General features: G+C 45.1%; 1 protein-coding gene across 7 annotated transcripts in view; it reads left to right on the forward strand.

Annotated features, from left to right (window-relative positions):
- LARP1B (La ribonucleoprotein 1B) overlaps nucleotides 1–18351 on the forward strand; it is a 91864-nt gene that overhangs the window by 44710 nt on the left and 28803 nt on the right. For all 7 annotated transcript variants that reach the window (XM_053254126.1, XM_053254129.1, XM_053254125.1 and 4 more), the window contains 2 exons: nucleotides 12549–12718; nucleotides 13304–13672. In XM_053254126.1, the coding sequence (XP_053110101.1) occupies nucleotides 12549–12718; nucleotides 13304–13672 (539 nt within the window). The remainder of the gene's footprint in view (nucleotides 1–12548; nucleotides 12719–13303; nucleotides 13673–18351) is intronic.

Below are 18351 nucleotides of genomic sequence, written 5' to 3' on the forward strand. Positions count from 1 at the left end.
AACCCCAATACCTGGCTTCCCTCCCCTCAAAGCAGCTTCATGTATCTTCTCAGCCACCTCTCCTGACCAGTGGAGGAAACCTTTTTATCTTTGATATGATCCATGTTCCCTCACAACTTGGATTCTGCGCTTGCACAGTAAGCCCCATGGAAGAATTCCAAGCTCCATGAGGCGCTCTTTGGCTCTGCCAAATCATGTGCATGGTGCAACTGTTATTTTCATCGGGAGAGTTCCTTCTCAGTTCCTTCGCGACTGCCACGTTACTTGCATCATGAAGGATTCGCTCAATTAGTCTCCCGTTTCTGTGAAAAAAACATTTTGCTTCATTATTCTGGCTTTGACTACAGGCAGTTCCATGGTTTACCCTTTGCATTTTGTTTTGGCTATCTTCTCTATTGGTGACTGGTCTGGATCATGATCTGTTGTCATCATAAGGAATGGGTTCTGTGCCTGCATAGGGACCTTGCGGGCTGATTGTTTAGCTCCTAATGATGCCCCACCCTGCCTGCATGTGCCATGCTGAGTTTGTTAAGAGTGGCAATTGGGGCATCTCTCCTCAGTTTCTCTTTGACCGCCTAAGCAATCAGACCTCGTAGTACTAGCTCCTCGGATTTTGTTTGTTTGACGGATTAATTGAGCAAGATCTTAGAACGCAAAACGGACTTTCTTGTGCAACAAACTTAAACTTGACAATCGGAAACTTGTTTACTCGGACTTGACTAGGAATGGACATTGGTATTTCTTTGTGATACAGCTAAGGCATAACAATAGCAGCTATCCCACCACAATGGTGGTTAAAAGGATTTTCAAACACTGCATAAAATGCCGGGCTAAGCTACTGTTGATTGACCACCACGATGCATGCTTGATGTTCCTTGAAGAGGAGCACAATACGGCAGCATGTAAAGTTTGTTGCTCCTTCTCCAAATAAATCAGACAGAATCGGGCTCTCCATCTCCGGGCGGCACTATACATGCTCCGCCCGCCAACTCCGCGCCCAGCCCGCCCAGACTCCCCTTCGATGTCAACATCGGCATCAACATCGACTGCCCGTTCTCTATCTACATCATCGGAGTCTCGGTCGGCTTTTGCAGCTGTGCCGAATGACCTCGGACCTGCACTCCAGTAGTCTAAAACCGCACAGTCTAGCACTAAATTGGGGTGCTGTTTTTAAGAAGCCGAAGGATGTCTCCAAGAAGGAGCATAGATACAAAAGGCGAAAGCACCATCATGCGTCTGAGAGTGACTCGAACGATGCTGATGGGCCACCAATCAAGAAATACTGTACACCTTCTCCAGCGCTGGTGCAAGCATACGGTGGCGGTTCGGATGACTCATTCCCTATTCCAGCCATTTGGAGCCCATGTGCTTCAACCTCGATGTCAACGCCAAGGTTCCCAACTTCAGCGGCTGTCTTGGGGGTTGCCTCGCCATCGAGGTTCCAGATTTTGGCTGCTGCCTCGCCATCGGCTGCTGGATTGGCAGCACCAGCCTCTTCAACAACATCGACAATGTCTGTGACATCTGGATTGCTGTCCATGTTGACAGTGTGTTTAACATCCGATATACTGCCATTGTCGGCTGCTAGAGTGGTGCATCTGTTCTCTCCAGTGCGCACCCCAGTCCAGTCTCCCTCGATGCCAAGAACCCCAAGGTTGCAAGCACATGAAGATCTGCGCACGGGGGAATACAGTCATCACCACACTGATTCGACTACTTTACAGGACTTATTAGACTCAACATCGAGTACACCATCCGGATCGACATTCCATGGATTCATAGGATTCATTCCATGGATCCACTACCACTACATCATCAGAGTAGTGATTCCATGGATCCGATGATTCCATGGATCCACTACCACTTGTTTTCTTGACCCTTGTCCAGCATGGCTTGTTCAATCTAGCAGGGAGGTTGTTGTAAACAGCCTGGTGGAAATAATAAATGCTTCTATGAGGGAGGGCAGGATGCCTCCTTGTTTAAGGAGGCAGTCATTAGACCTCTTCTAAAGAAGCCTTAATTAGATCCCTCGGAGTTGAGCAATTACAGGCCTGTTTCCAATCTCCCATGGCTGGGCAAGGTAACTGAGAGGGTGGTGGCCTCTCAGCTCCAGGCGGTCTCGGAGGAAACTGGTTATCTAGACCCATTTCAAACTGGTTTTCAGGTGGGCTATGGGATGGAGACTGCTTTGCTTGGCCTGATGGATGATCTCCAATTGGGAATTGGCAGAGGAAGTGTGACTCTCTTGGTCCTTTTGGATCTGTTGGCGGCTTTCAATACTATCGACCATAGTATCCTTCTGGAATGTCTGAGGGGGTTGGGGGTGGGAGGCACTGTTTTACAGTGGTTCCGCTCCTACCTCTCGGATAGATTCCAGATGGTGTCGATTGGAGACTGTTACTTTTCAAAATCTGAGCTTCAGTATGGTGTCTCTCAAGGCTCCATACTTTCTCCAATGCTTTTTAACATCAACATGAAACCGCTGGGAGAGATCATCAGGGGATTTGGAGCTGGGTGTTACCAGTATGCTGATGACACCCAGATCTACTTCTCCTTGTCAACTTCTTCAGGAGCTGGCATATCCTCCCTAAATGCCTGCCTGGAAGCAGTAATGGACTGGATGAGGGAGAATAAACTGAAGCTGAATCCAGATAAGACGGAGGTACTTATTGTGCGGGGTCAGAACTCTAGAGACAATTTTGATCTGCCTGTTCTAGATGGGGTCACAACTCCCCAAAAGGAACAGGTTCACAGTCTGGGAGTACTTCTGGATTCACACCTCTCCGTGGTTTCTCAGGTTGAGGCGGTGGCTAGGGGTGCTTTCTATCAGTTTCGGCTGACATGCCAGCTGCACCCATTTTTCGAGATCAACCACTCAAAACAGTGGTACATCTGTTGGTAACCTCCAGACTTCTGTAATGCGCTCTACGTGGGGCTGCCTTTGTACATAGTCCGGAAAGTCCAGTTGGTTCAGAATGTGGCAGCCAGGTTGGTATCTGGGTCATGTTGGAGAGACCATGTTACTCCTTTACTGATGGAGTTATACTAGCTGCCAATAGTTTTCCGGACAAAATACAAAGTGCTAGTTATAACCTACAAAGCCCTAAACGGCTTAGGCCCTGGGTATCTAAGAGAGCGTCTTCTTCATTATGAGCCCCACCGCCCATTGAGGTCATTTGAGGAGGTCCGTCTCCAGTTACCGCCAACTCGTTTGGTGGCTACACAGAGACGGGCCTTCTCGGTCGCTGCCCCGAGATTATGGAATGTGCTCCCTCCTGAGATATGATCCTCCCCATCTCTGGCAACTTTAAAAAAACACCTGAAAACCCATCTTTTCACCCAAGCTTTCTGAGCTTCCTAAATTTTGGGGGTTTTAATATCTGGTTTATTTTAAAATTAAAAACCCAATTTTGGGATTTTAATCATTGTAATTGTTTAATTGTTTTTAAATGTTTTTAAATTGTTAATTGTTATATTGTTTTTTAATTTGTCTTAGTTCTTTACAGTTTTAGTGGTTTGTTTTTATAAAATAAATAAATAAAGCGTGGGGCTTGACGTTGAGCCAGAGTAGGAGGAGCCCATCCACCCACCCAAAACACCATCCTTGTCTCCCTTACGGATCCAGTCTCCAGATGTTTCTATGATGCAGATCCCAGTCTTGACAGGGGCTTCGACATTGACACAACATTTGGGAGCACAGGGGGTGTGTTTGCTGCCATCACAACTGGCTCACTCCTGCATTTTTTGCCACATACCTCCTGATGACTACGCGGATTATTTGCAGTGGAAAGCGCAGCAGCTGCCTAATCCTGCAAACTCCAATCTGGGGTGGCACCCCTTCCATTATCAGGAGCCGTGATCAGTGCCTCAGCCACAAGTGCCTGTCACACGTTTGGTTGCAGCGCCATCTCCTGTTGACCCAGTGTCATCACAGAAACTTAGTGCCATCAGAGAAGCCAGCAGGCAAAAGGAAGAAGTCTACCCCACTGCCTTCGGAGCCACCCTCCTCATCCGATGGAGGGTCTGATCTACGACTGACATCATCAGAATCTGAATCCCCAGAAGTGTCATCTTCTGCAGAGCTCCCATCAGGTGAGGAGGGTGGCTCCAAAGGCGGTACCGGGAGTAATCCCCCGAGAGGATGTCTCCAAGAAGGAGCATAGACGCAAAGGGCGAAAGCGCCATCATGCGTCTGAGAGTGACTCAGACGATGCTGATGGGCCACTGCTTCCATTGATGTCGACCAACTGTTGCCCTCGGGCTTGAGGGCAACTGGGGGATTCATCCAGTTCTGGTTATCAAGCGCCTCCTCTGGATGGAGAACAAGGAGAGACTGCTTTTAAAAAAACACAGAAGCACTGTGTAAGGATGACAGATAAAAAATCCATTAAAAACACAAACATCAAAGGGGGACTTGCCAGGCTTGTTGAGCTACAAACACCACATACTCTCAATGTTAGCAGCTCAGCCATTGACATAGACAGTGACAGTGGCGTTGAAAGCGTCCCTGCACAACCCTTCGCCATCTGCACAAGGGAACCATCTGAGCCTAAACAGCACTCCACAGTCTACCAAGCCTCGACATTGAGCATGTTACTCATGCTGACCCTGACAGCTGACATCAGGTCAACCTTGACACTTCTAACTTTTGCCTACTAGCACTTAGCAATAGCACTTACATTTATATACCGCTCTATAGCCGGAGCTCTCTAAGCGGTTTACAATGATTTTTAGCATATTGCCCCCAACATTCTGGGTACTCATTTTACCGACCTCGGAAGGATGGAAGGCTGAGTCAACCTTGAGCCCCTGGTCAGGATCGAACTTGTAACCTCCTGGTTACAGGGCGGCAGTTTTTTTACCACTGCGCCACCAGGGGCTCTGATGTCAACGATTGACATCAGTTGCTACTGCACTGCTGTCTATGATCGTCGTACCATCTTGGATTCCTGTGACAGTGTTGCGAAAATCAACATTGAGAGTGTCACTGCTAAGGATAGACTTTTCACCAGACATGTCCCCAACTCATTCCATCCATTCGGACTCCAGTAGGGGAAGACATTCGTCTTTGAAAGAGGCATCCCCAACCTTGCTAGAAAAAACATCCTCAAGGAACCTAGAGTCTCTGATGAGATCCTCTATCACCACACCATTGGGCTGTACCTTCGAGGACTTTTATCTACATGGACTAGATGGCAAAGATTCTGAATCTGTCCCAGTTCCTAAAACTCCTCTGGCGACTCCGGGTAAAGGCTACTCCTTGATGTTCTCCTTCCTTCCCCTGGAGTGAAATCACTCTGCTCCACACTACTCCTCCATAACTTGTCCTCTGGACTATTGGAGTTCTCCAGGAGTCCTAGACCCAGGCTATATAAGAGGTCTCAGACGATACAGAGACCCTTACTATCATTCATTGTCTGGGCTACCATGTGACTTTGATGGCTATAAATTATGGAAATCAATTAAACTTAGAGGAGATCTCGGAGGAAGGTCTTACACCTCACCTTCTAGCTGACTCTCCATTCAAAAGGCCAAGGAATCCAGATGCAGCTCCCCCAAAAGGAAAGCAATCATCTTCCACTCCTATTCCCCACACTGATCCTGACCTGCATATTGTCCACTACTAAGGAGCCAGCGTGGTGTAGTGGTTAGAATGCTGGACTAGGACTGGGGAGACCCGAGTTCAAATCCCCATTCAGCCGTGATACTTGCTGGGTGACTTTGGGCCAGTCATGTCTCTCTCAGCCTAACCTACTTCACAGGGTTGTTGTGAGGAGAAACTTAAGTATGTAGTACACAGCTCTGGGCTCCTTGGAGGAAGAGCGGGATATAAATGTAAATAATAATAATACTCTCCAGCACCAGAGAAATCACCAGACAGACAAGAAGAGCAGTGAAGGTGAATATGAATCTAGCTTGTCTTCCGAAGGAGAATCAGTTCAAATGAAGAATCCACCAGACCCTTCCCCAGATGAGACTGTAGCAAATGCTCCATCCAGTTCACCTACACAGGAGATGAAATCCTACAGAGTACAACTGGCGGACATGCAAAGGCTTTGGGACTGGGATTGAAGGCACCAACAAAAGAAGTCAAGGATCTAGTTTTTGACTTCATGGCCAGTTCTTAGCAGTCATCTCAACCAGCATTTCTTCCAGTGCTCCCAGTTCTAGCCAACTCCACCAAACTATCTTGGGGATACACCATTGGCCTCCACAACACCATCTAAGCAATTAGGTAACCTATATAGAATCCAAGAGAACTCCTGCCCTTTCCTCTTTAAGCATCCTCCTCCAAATTTGCTGGTGGTTGACTGTGTTGTCAGCAGTAGACCAGGCAAGACTCAGTAGATAAAAAAGGAAGGAAACTAGATGCTATGGAACGAAGGTTTTATTCTACCTTATGTTTAGCCATTAAAATTGCCAACTGTTTGGCCAGAAGTACCACTACTCTGGGACGATCTCAAAGAAGACCTGAAAGATGTGCCAGAAGATTTTTGTGACCCATTTAAAAGCCCTGATCAAATCTGCTGATATCACAGGCAGCATTTAAGCACAGCAAAACACTTAACCAAGAGAGTCACATATAACCGTGAGGGCTGTCTCCCTTAGGAGACACGCTTGGCTACGATCAACATCCCTTTAGAATGCCATGAAGTTATTTTTTCTTCTATTTTTTTCCTATTTTCATCTGTTTCCCAGTCTGTATTTCTGATAAAAGAATAAAAATAATTTTTAAAAAATAGAATGACATGAAGGACAAAATTGAAAAACTGCCATTCGAGAGGGGGTGGTCTGTTCAGCACACAGACGAGCAAAGTACCGATACACGACAAAGACTTTCACTTCAAACTAGGGGTGTGCACAGAACTGGTTTAGCTGGTTCAGTTCGAATTCAAACTGGCCCAGTCCGGGTCCTGCCAAATCACTTTGCGGGATATACTTGTAAAGGAGAATCCAGCAAGGATTCTCCTCTACAAGTACAGAAATGGGGGACTGTAAGGGGTGACTGTGTGGGGGTGGTGAGAGAGGGGAAACGCTGCTTACCATTTAAGCCACTGGCTCTCAGCGGCTTGGTTTTGGCCTAGTCACATATGCCAGAACTGAGCTGCTGCTGAGCTGGTGGCTTGGTAAAGGAGGGGGAGAGTACATTTGTGGCTGTGCCAGTCTGGGTAAGCAGCTTAGTCTCTCTCTTGCCATCCCCCACCCTGGCTGCCCCTTATTCTCTCTTTTTCCAACCCCTACCCTGGCCGCCCCTTAATGTACAGAACTGCTTCACCCGAGCCAGGCCTGGTTCGGTTCGATCATGGACCAAACCTTCGAACTGGCCCTGGTTTGTGGCAAACCAGTCCTGCACAAACCATTTGTGCACATCCCTACTTCAAACACTCAACAACAATCTTATTCTCAAATGTACTACAGCAGACAAATATATCAATTTAAACAATCTGACAAAAGAAATTTCAAAAAGTGTTTCTAATACAACCAGAAATGACCGTACAACCCCAAAAACAGACAGCAAAGAGCGAAGCCACAAGGCCTATCTTAGTAGATTCTTTGAGGTTTTTGCACAGGAAATACTTAAAGTACTATCCCCTTCTCCCATCCAACTTGCTCTCTTTCCCAAAAATTGGTGTGTCATCACATCAGATGCCTGGGTATTGAACATAATTACCACCAGCTATGCCATAGAATTTACTGCTCTCTCTGTTTTTTCAGGGATAAAATACACCCACTCAACCTCTACCTTAGAAGAAGGGGTTCATTCTTTACTCTTTAGGGGAGCAATAGAAACTCTTCCTCTGGAGAATGGGGATTGGTTTCTACTCGGGGTATTTCCATATTCCCTATCAGGATGGAGGCTTCCATGACATTATGGACTTGAGAAAATTGAACAAGTATGTCAGTGTAAAGAAATTCAGGATGATCTCCCTACATGGCATCCTATCCCTGTTAGCAAGGGAAGAGTGGTTTATGACTCTGGACCCAAAGGACACCTACTTCCATGTGAGGATAAGACTGAACCCCAGAAAATGTTTGAGATTCACTCTGGGTCCAAGAGTCTTTTAGTACATGTTTCTTCTATTCGTACTTGCGATCCAGTGTCTTTACAAAATGTATATCAATATCCCCTTACCTGGGCTAGTGATGTCAGAGTGCAGTGACACCTAATCTTTCACATTGAGTACATTCTAGACCTCCTACTAAAACTAGGAATCAAAGTCAACTGGAAGAAATCTGTCCTAACACTGCAAAAATGAATTCAGTTCATTGGGGCAGTTTTGGACTCTGAGACAGAGCATATCTTCTGGAGGAGACAGTTGATCATAGAGCTGATCCCCTCCTCTATATTCAATCTAAGGCAAAGAGCCTGAGCCGTACAAAGACTGTTAGGTCTAATGGCCTCGTGCACAGCTACTGTGTCTCATGCAAGACTTGGAATGTGCAGGCTCCAAAGCTGGTTTCTGTTGGTATTCAGACCGAATTCTGACAGCCAGAACATGTGGCTGACTCTCCCACCTCCTGTGCCTAAGATCCCTGCAGTGGTGGATGAGGATAGACTCCCTCTCCGTAGGTGTGTCTTTCAAGCTTCCAACCCCACCCCTCCCTGAGGGGCTGTGGAGCACAATGCGGAGTGTTCCATACTCAAGGCAAATAGACACTGCAACAGCAATCCCTGCACATAAACTTTCTGGAATTGCTAGCAGCATTACACACTCTAAAATGGTTTCCACCCCTATTGAAAACCCAAATAGTGCAGGTTCTGCTAGACAACACAACTGCAATTGCCTACATTAACTGCCAAGTTGGGGGATAGTCTCCAAATCCCATTGCAACCTAGTGCTACAGTTGTGGGAATGGAGCATAAACAATCATGTGCATCAATTACCCTATACATCAAGGGTGTGGACAACACATTGGTGGATGCCCTGGTCAGGGACTTAAACATCTCCCAGCAGCACAAATGGGAGATAAACCTGGAGGTTCTTCAGAACATCTTTCAGTCCTAGGGAACCCCAATAATGGACCTGTTTGCAATACAAGACAAAAAATGCAAACCTTACTGCTTCAGGGTGGGTGTAGGGAAGAACTCCATGAGGGGATGCCTTCCAAATGCTCTGGACAAAACACTTGTGCTCCCTGTTTCATCCCTTTCTTCTGCTCTCCAAGATCATGAGCAAAATACTACAAAAAAGGACTCAGTGTATTCTGCTCACCCAATGGTGGCACAGGCAGCCATGGTTTCCCATTCTTCTGCATCTGTCTTGGAGCCAACACCATCGTCCGCACCACCAAAATCTTCTTCTAAAATCACAGGGATCAGGCCACGTCTTCCATCCCAATCTCCAGGTACTGAACCTAATGGCCCTTAAGGCTCAACTATTAGATGTTATCTTCCTGAATGAAAGAGGAGGCAACCAGGAGGAACTGTATTTGCAAGTGGAAGAGGTTCATGCTATATGCTATCTCCTTGATATAAACCACCCTGAGCCATTTTTGGAAGGGCAGTAAATCAATCAATCAATCAAACAATCAAACAAACAAAGGCCTTGATCCTTACAATGCTTTGATCCATCAAATCATTTTATACTTAACAAGTCTAAAACAATCAGGATTTCAGTTCCTTCTACAAAGGTTCATATGGCAGCACTCTCTGCAATACATCTGGGCTGGGACAGACACACTGTGTTCTCCCATCCCGACTTTAAAAGATTGCTTAAAGGAATAAATTACCAGTTGCCACCAGTCAGAGAGCCTATCGAACCATGTAGTCCTGCATTAATTTTATCCACACTTACAGATTGGAATCTCTCGCCTCTGCTTCCCTGAAGTCTCTATCTCTAATGTTTAGTGTTCTTAGTTGCGATTACATTGGCGAGGAGAGTCAGTGAGCTAACAGCTCTTCGGACTGACTCCACTTACTTGAAATTCTGTCCGTACAAAGTTTGAGAACAGACCCACCCTATAAACCAAAAATAGTATCTGAATTCCATCTAAACCAGGACACTGTATTACCTACTTTTTTCTTAAACCCTTCTTCTTCTCTAGAAAAATCCATGCACTCCTTGGATGTCAGGAAGTCTTGTCTATACTACATGGATCGGATAAAACAGTTCAGACAGAGCAATAAGCTGTTCATTTCCTATAAAGGAGTAAACAAAGGGCTACCTATTTCAAGACAGACTGTCCCACTGGCTTGTAGAGCTTATCTTCATGTGTTACAAACAGCAAGGGGTGAAGCCACCCTAAAAGGTTAAGGCACATTCTACTAGGCTATGGCCACGTCAGCGGCCCACATTTCGGGCATCATCAACATGAAAGACATCTGCAAAGCAGCTGTGTGGTAATGAGATTTTCATCATACATTATGCTGTAGACATGCATTAAGTGGCAGAGGCCAACTTCAGTCTGGTGGTGCTACAAAAAACGTGCTCTAACGGTGTCCTAGCACCCACCACCATCTAGGTGAGCTTGCTAATCACCCAAGTTGTGAGGGAACATAGATCATATCAAATATAAACCTGTGTTTCTTTAAGTTGGCACCCTTTCTGTAGAAATCAACTGTTTGGTAATTTCTTTTGAATGCAAAGAAAATTGGATAAGTAGTCCTTTCTCTGCCCTCCCCACCCCCTGTTTTTGACAGGGACAAACTCACAGCAATCTGCTGCTGTCTTCAGAAGAAGACCCCTGCCCCCATATATCTTATATTGTGATCTCCGCAGGGATGGCATTTTCTTGTGTAGGGTCCGGTGAGCTCCAGCACTTCCAGGAAGAAGGGTGACTAGAACACTGGTAATTTTCTCTAAAGTAATGGCCAGAAGTTCAAGGGCTGTAAATGCTACGCTTGTGGAAAAGAGCACCCCCCATCTCCAATCACTGACAAGAAGTCACTCTCTACCCATAATTAATTAATTAAATGAATGAATCCTGTAATGATCAAGGATGTGGTAGCCAAACCGGTGCAAGTACAGGAGAAGGCATGTTCCCAGACATGGGTGGGTGAGTGGGTGAGACTGGTCATCTTCATCTAGGCATTTGTCATTTTTTCCAAGTTGCTGTTACAAGAGCCAGCCCAGATGTAGGCTAAGGCCCAGCATACACGGCTGGCCATTTCAAGCACGTGGAGAAGGCACAGGCCCATCTGAAGATCCATGGCTTCCCCCTCAGGTCTTACACAGTGGCCATCTACATATTAGTGACAGCAGCAAAGCAACACTTTCAGCTGAGAGAATGGCTCCATCACTGCTTGCTTCTGGCCATCCCATTTGCAAATTCTCCAAGGACCATTGTGTCATTGCGAAAGCTCATGAAGAGGCGTTCAAAATGCATGGGATAGATTAAAGAAATGTGGGTGGTTACCACCACTTGCTGTATGAAACCTGGAAGGATGACATCTTGTAAAATGATAGCCTTTATGGTGTTTGACATGCATATCCTCTCTTGGACAACTTAGAAACATAATCTTGGTGTCCAGTCATTTTTTTCCCCAGGTTGAGAGCTGCTGGATATAACACTAGGATAAAGGATATTGGGTTATTGGAAGTTTGCAAACATAATTACTGCAAACAACACTGATTTTGCTCTCAGTATGTAATGTTTGTAGTTAAGGAACAAAAACCCCAATGCACAATAGTATTAGAAGCTAACAGTATGTATCTTGAATAATAAAAAATTTACCACTTCCTTAACTTCTGTTAAAAGTAAGCTCAGTGGGCTGGTTCAGTGTCAAAGTGGCATTCATGCTTCCTCTGAACATTGTGGTTCCACATAATAGCCAGTGGTGGATCTGTTCTCCATGAATTTGTCTAATCTCCCTTTGTTTGAAAAGGGACTTTTAAAAATCTACTGGTCAGTATCAGTGGGTGACCCCCAGTTGTTGAGGGTATTATGAGAGTGGGAGAAAAACCTCTACCCACTATCTGTAACATGCATCTTCTGTCATGTCCTGTCGCACCCCATTGTCATCGTTTTGTATTAAAAAGAAGTCTCTAATGCTTTAGTCTTTCTTTGTAAAGAGCGTGCTCCATTTCATCTAATTCACTTTCAGTTGCTGTCCAAAGAGAACACAATATTCCACATCTAAAGCAGTATTGAGATAACTTTGTGCTGCCTCAGATAAGAGTCAAGACTAGTTTGTGAGTTATAGAGGGGAGGGGTGTGATTAAAAGATGAAGTAGAGGGGCCAAAGAGGAAAGTGGTGTGGTTGGTGGAGGAAGAGGTGTGCAGAAAAAAAGTCCAGTGAAAACTCTGCCCAAGCACTGACAGAACCTGAATCTTGCCCTGTTAGAGAATTTTGTTCTAATTCAGAACCTGAATTGGACCCAGTGGGGCCTCATAAAGCACTCTTAATTTTATTGAATCTTTCACCTCTGCCTGGGAACTCATTACTTTGTTATCCCCTGCTACAGAAGGTACATTTTATTTCCCTTCACTCTCCATTTTGACATTTTTCAAATACTGCTTACATTTTGAAATATTTAAGGAACTCATATCTATTTTCTTTAATTGATGATTGAAAACAGTCTAAATATAGAAATTTTCAAATTTAGAATCTGCACCAAGTTCTCCAAGAATGGGAGGTCTAAGTACTAAGAAAAGCACTGAAATGAGTAACCTTCAAACAATGTGTAAAGGACTATCCACAAGCTTGCCAGATCTAGAGTCTGAACCTTGGATAGAAGTAAAAAAGAGGCATCGTCCATCTCCAGCTAAGCCAAAGGTATTGTAGGATGGCTTAATAATGCCTTTTTCAGGTATAATGTAGAAAATGCTTCAGGTTAGCTCTGTTCTTGGAATCTGGGAAGGCATAAGACACATCCAGGATGAAATAAAGCTGTTAATCCACTGATAATTGTTTTAGTAATGTAGTCTGTTGATATGTTTAGTGATTTAGGCTTTAGTATACATGGATAGTCACAGTTTACCAAAAAGGTCATGCATCTATTATCACTACTTTTGTTTGCATTATCTCCAGCATCCATGGAGAGTAACCACAGGTAATGTGTCACTAATTTTATAAAGCATACTGAGCACAGTCGACACAAACATGCTTATAACTATTGATGTTAATGGGCTTGAACCTTCTTCAGTTATGCTGTGTGTCTTCAACTTTAATTGTAAGATACATAGGAGTGAACTTAAGAATCAGAAGTTGATTTATTAGTGTTTTTTGTTTTGTTTTGTGTGAGTTGATAAAATTTTCCCAATGTTGAAAATCTCACTTTAGATAATCTCAAATACAGAAAATAGTAAACTAGCTTGTAGCTTTGATTCATTGCAAGTGTCACACTTTTGCCTTTTTCAGGAACCTGTGCCTACACTTGAGGAAATGTTTGGCCAGCCGCAACCACTACCTGCAGAGGAACAAGAACAGGAAGAGCTTGATTTTTTGTTTGATGAAGAGATGGAACAAATAGGACGTAAAAACACATTCACAGAGTGGTCAGATAGTGATTCAGATTATGAAATTGATGATCAGGATTTAAATAAGATTCTGATTGTAACACAGACACCACCATATATGAGAAAACATCCTGGGGGTGATCGCACTGGCAACCATGTGTCTCGGGCAAAAATTACATCAGAACTTGCCAAAGTTATTAATGATGGCTTATACTACTATGAACAAGATTTGTGGATGGAGCAGAGTGAAAATGACTGTGTTGCTATGAAGGTAACTATGTGTTTGAATTGTTTAACTGAATAGGTCTAATGAATGGGTTTGTTGTTGCAAATAGACCTACTTTAATGGATAAAAATAACTTGGAAGAATAATTGCCATGTGAAGACATACTGTGCTTCATAACTCCACCTTTTTTTCATAACAGAGTACTGAATTGAGCAATGTGACTCTGGTTCTGATTATCGGGAGTGGAAAATTAAGGGTAGAAATTGGTAAAATAGAATAATAAATCATAATTTCTCTGCTGCAAGATGAGGACATCTCACATGGGTTATCCTTCCCACATGCTCCAGAGGGAAGGACTATGTTAATCAAGCAAAGGAGAAACTCCAGTCAGTTCTTCCAATCCTGCTTCCAGCTGCGGAGACGGTATGTCCTCCTTTAGCCAAGCCCATCTCTTTTTTCCTTTTTGTCCTCATTTTGCCCTCGCTCACTCTTCACTTTGTCTTAAGAACAACAAAAAACCCTTTCCTGCTTTACTTTTCTGTCCTCTCTGCTCTCATGGATCGCCCACCCCACAGGTCCCAGTGCCGAAGGGTAAGAAGAACCTTCTTTCCCCCCGCCAACTGGGAGGTCGCTCCATCAAGTGTTGCTTACCTGTTTGAATGCTGACCGACCCCCGACCCCTAGGTCCTTGCCCATGCCGCTGGGGGTTGGCTCATTCAATCCTGGACTGAGACCTCCAACCAAATGCAGGCATGGCTGGTTTGCTGACAGATCCTGCTGCACCACCAGCACTGCTGCCCAGCAGCAAGGAGGCCTCGAAGAAACCTACTGATCCTCCTGCATGGCCTCCCAATTGGCCGCTTCACTCACAGTCGCCTCTGCTGACTGGCCCCAGCACAGCTGCAGCACCTCCCTTGGGGCCTCTGCAGGAGGTGTCCGAAGCTCCCTCCAGTCTTGCAGGAGGGACTCTTTGGTGGGAGCGCTCCATGCAAGCTTCTTCCAACTCTGTCCTGTCACTACAACAACACTGGCTTTAAAAGCCTGCAAAAGAGGCTTTTCTTTCAACTCCTGCCTGTGGCTTCCAGCGGCATCTGGTGGGCCACTGTGCGAAACAGGATGCTGGACTAGATGGGCCTTGGGCCTGATCCAGCAGGGCTGTTCTTATGTTCTTAAGAGGCTGTGAGCATTCTGATGAGGACACGAGAAGGCCTCCTCATCTAGGCCAGACTCAGGAGAAGGGATGCCAACCCCACTGACCAGACGACCAGTCTGTAGCTGCCTGAACAAGAGACTGGGGCGGCCTCTCCCCCCGCCCCCGTCCCCATCCTTCCTGAACAACCCCCTCCTCATACATCTATACCTACCCTTCCTGCTAAAATGCCTGCAACATTGCAATCGTGATTCCAGGGCATCTTGGATAAGTCACTTTAGCAACACCGGTGCACCAGATCTTCCAGAAAGAGGGCTAGGGATAGAGATTCCTCCTCATTTTTCTACCTTGTCTTCATCAGAGAGTTCCCCATAAAAGGCAAAGAAGAAATATAAATACAAAAAATCACAAAGGTGCAAAAGAGCTAGGAAGTCTAAAACAAAACACAAAGCTAAGGGGGATCAGGGCTTCCCATCCTATTCTTCTGCCAGCTCTCTATATGGTTCTCCAGATCTTCATCTGGATCTGATTTATTTCACGTCCTGCTCCATGGCCTCCATGGTGGTAGCCAGCTGCTCATGGTGACTCAAACTCTGGCAAGCAGATGCAGCTTCCTGTAATAACCTTGCTGCAGTACCATGTATGTGTCAAAGCTTTTTGGTGGTAATGCTCTTCAAGAGTCTGAAGACGTACCTTCTGCTTCTTGCAGGGATGACAGGTGTCTGCCACGCAAACTTTTTCAGTCTTTTAGTCCCACCAAGGATAGAGACCCCAGGCCACAACATTCCTTTTAGAACAAACAGTGCGACACCAAAAGACCTACCATACAGCCATGCCCAGGCCTTCAGCCCTCAATCCAAGCCTAAGCAGTTGACCTTATTCCTCACCACCGGACATGGGAGGCCACCTATCCCATTTCTTCAATGTCTGGGAGGCCAACATATCTGACAAATGGATAATCAGCATCATCTTGCACGGTTACAGAATAGAACTGACTGCCCTCCCCAACAGCCATTTCATACCAACACCCCAGTCACACTCACCTACCAAACACTCCAACTTCCTCCATGCAATCTGCCACCTGGTGTCCATCTCTGCCATAGAACCAGTACCTATCCCCCAAAGGGACAAGGGCATTTACTCTATTTTGGTTACCGTGCCCAAAAAAGACGGTGCTCTCAGAGCAGTCCTGGACTTAAAATTCCTGAACAAATTGGTCCAGGGCAAGAAGTTCCGAATTGAGACTCTTCAATCTATCAGAAGTTTTCCAGCACTCCAATTTCCTGACGTCTGTGGACTTGACAGAGGCATAACTTGAGGTCCCAATCCACCTGGTGAGCTGCCTACTTCTACGCTTCTAGTATGCATGGCAACATTACCAATACAAGCTCTTCCACTTGGCCTCGCCTTGGCCCCTTGGATCTTCATGAAGATCCTCACACCTCTAATGGCACAGCTTTGCCTAAAGAAAATCCAGTTGTTCATTTATATAGACGGTTTCCTGATCGAGTCTTCATTGCTTGAGAACACAGAATCGGATGTGTGCAAGTTGCCCTACAAACTCTGTCAGACCACGGTTTCCAGATGAACAGGGCAAGGAGTCACCTAACACAGTCCAACAAATTCATCACCTGGGGGTGATAATAGATACCACATATAACATTCTATAGATCCTGATCTGTTATGAACATGGAAACCACAATTTTATTTTCACTATGTAAATTGCAAACATGTGAAATCACAATGATAAAAACACTAATAAAATAAAACTCCATAAAATAATTATACTGCCATTCCTACAAAATGTAAGTAAAAAAGTGCACTGCTTCTATAGTGTTGTGTTGGAGGACAAAGCTATACAAGGGTTGCTCCAAAAGCCACTGAGGAAGATCAGGAGGATCGAAACGCATTTGGCTAGAAGACTCAACAGGGAAATCAGCAACATTCAATTAATCAAGAAACACAAATAGGGTTATGTTTTGCATCTGTGTCTGTGTACCATCAGCAGTGCATGCTACTACAACACTGATAACTTGGCAGACAGTGTCTCCACTTGCACAGCCTTTGCAACCAGCGTAATCTTCTGCTCTTCATCCACAGGAACCATGTAATCCTCTTTGTGATCCAAAGGATTCACAAGTGCCTTCTCAACCAAAGTCAAAGGTAAAGAAGACGACACTTCCTGTAGCATCTCCAGTGGATAATGGCAGAGATGGATATACTTCAGGATCCACAGAAACAGATTTTGACAGAGGAGATTTTCCTGCTGACCCACCTGCGGAAGTACCTCTAAAGACTTCGCTTTCATTTACAGAAGAGCTTAAAGCCTATCATGCCCAGCTTAGGGAGATGGCCGAGGCTTTGGGCTTAGAACTGAAACTGCCAGAGGCTCATCTTAAAGATCCCATCTACAATATGATGGCTAAGGCAAAGACTTCACACCTGCTGGCACTCTGCATGTTGCCAGTTATCACCAAGGCAGCCCAGTCTGCTTGGGAAGTGTTACAGACATCTGCACCTATATAAAAATATTAGAGGGATTATATAGAATTTAGGAAGAGGATAATATATACCTGGTATTTCATCCTGTACCAAACTCCCTAGTAGTTGATTGTGCAACTTCATCAAAGGGAGGTCAGCATCATTCAATTCCGCTGGGGGGGAAAAAAGGGAGAAGGATCGATGTCTTAGGAAGAAAAATATATTCCACCTCAAACCTGTCAATTAAGATTGCTAATTATGCCACTTGTCTTGCAAGATATGGTCATTATTTATGGGACATACTTTTCCAGGTCTTCTCCTTGATGTTGCCCCAGAGAATTTTCAAGATAAGTTTGCAGAGACCTATGAGAAAACTACAGCTGTAACTAGGCAGCTGCTCAGCACATTCAAGCACTTAGCAGAGACTGAATCAAGAGCCATGGTGACAACTGTATCACGTCGGTATGCGTGGTTGTGATCCACCAACTTGCAGCAGGACATGCATGATCAGGTGGAACATTTACTATATGATGAGAAAGGGCTTTTCTCTGAGTACTGACTCTACTATGGAATCTTGGGAAAAATCAGATTACACAGCAAAAACCTTTATGGCATCTACAGCCTCTGCTTCTGTGTCAGCCCGTTATCAGTTAAATGGCTGACATCAGCAGTGTTCTACCTTTTTAAATATCAGGAACATAAGGATTTCAGGAGACAATACTGCCTGAAATAATGCATAAACTTGATATGCATCACTTCTCTCAAACAGGCTTTGGCAGAGGTGTTCTACAACATATTCTTCCACCCCAGTGGATGCCGATGCCCCCATCTGGGGTTACTAGCTGTGGCATGTCACACGTGAGATGTCCTCATCCACCATCAGAGAAAGCAGCATTGGTTACTCACTGTGAAGGCTGCTTCTTCTTGCTGCTGGATTTGAGGACATCTTGACCCACCCTATGGGCATCGGCATCTACTCGTGTACCTTTACCTTCTTGATCTGGATCGTGATCCGTTGAGCCCATAAGTGAATGGGTTCTGCGCCTGCGCAGGCACCTCTCGGGCCGACTAGGTAGCTCCTCGCGACGCCCAA

The sequence above is a fragment of the Hemicordylus capensis genome, chromosome 5, assembly GCF_027244095.1.
Source record: "Hemicordylus capensis ecotype Gifberg chromosome 5, rHemCap1.1.pri, whole genome shotgun sequence".
NCBI classification, from domain to species: domain Eukaryota; kingdom Metazoa; phylum Chordata; class Lepidosauria; order Squamata; family Cordylidae; genus Hemicordylus; species Hemicordylus capensis.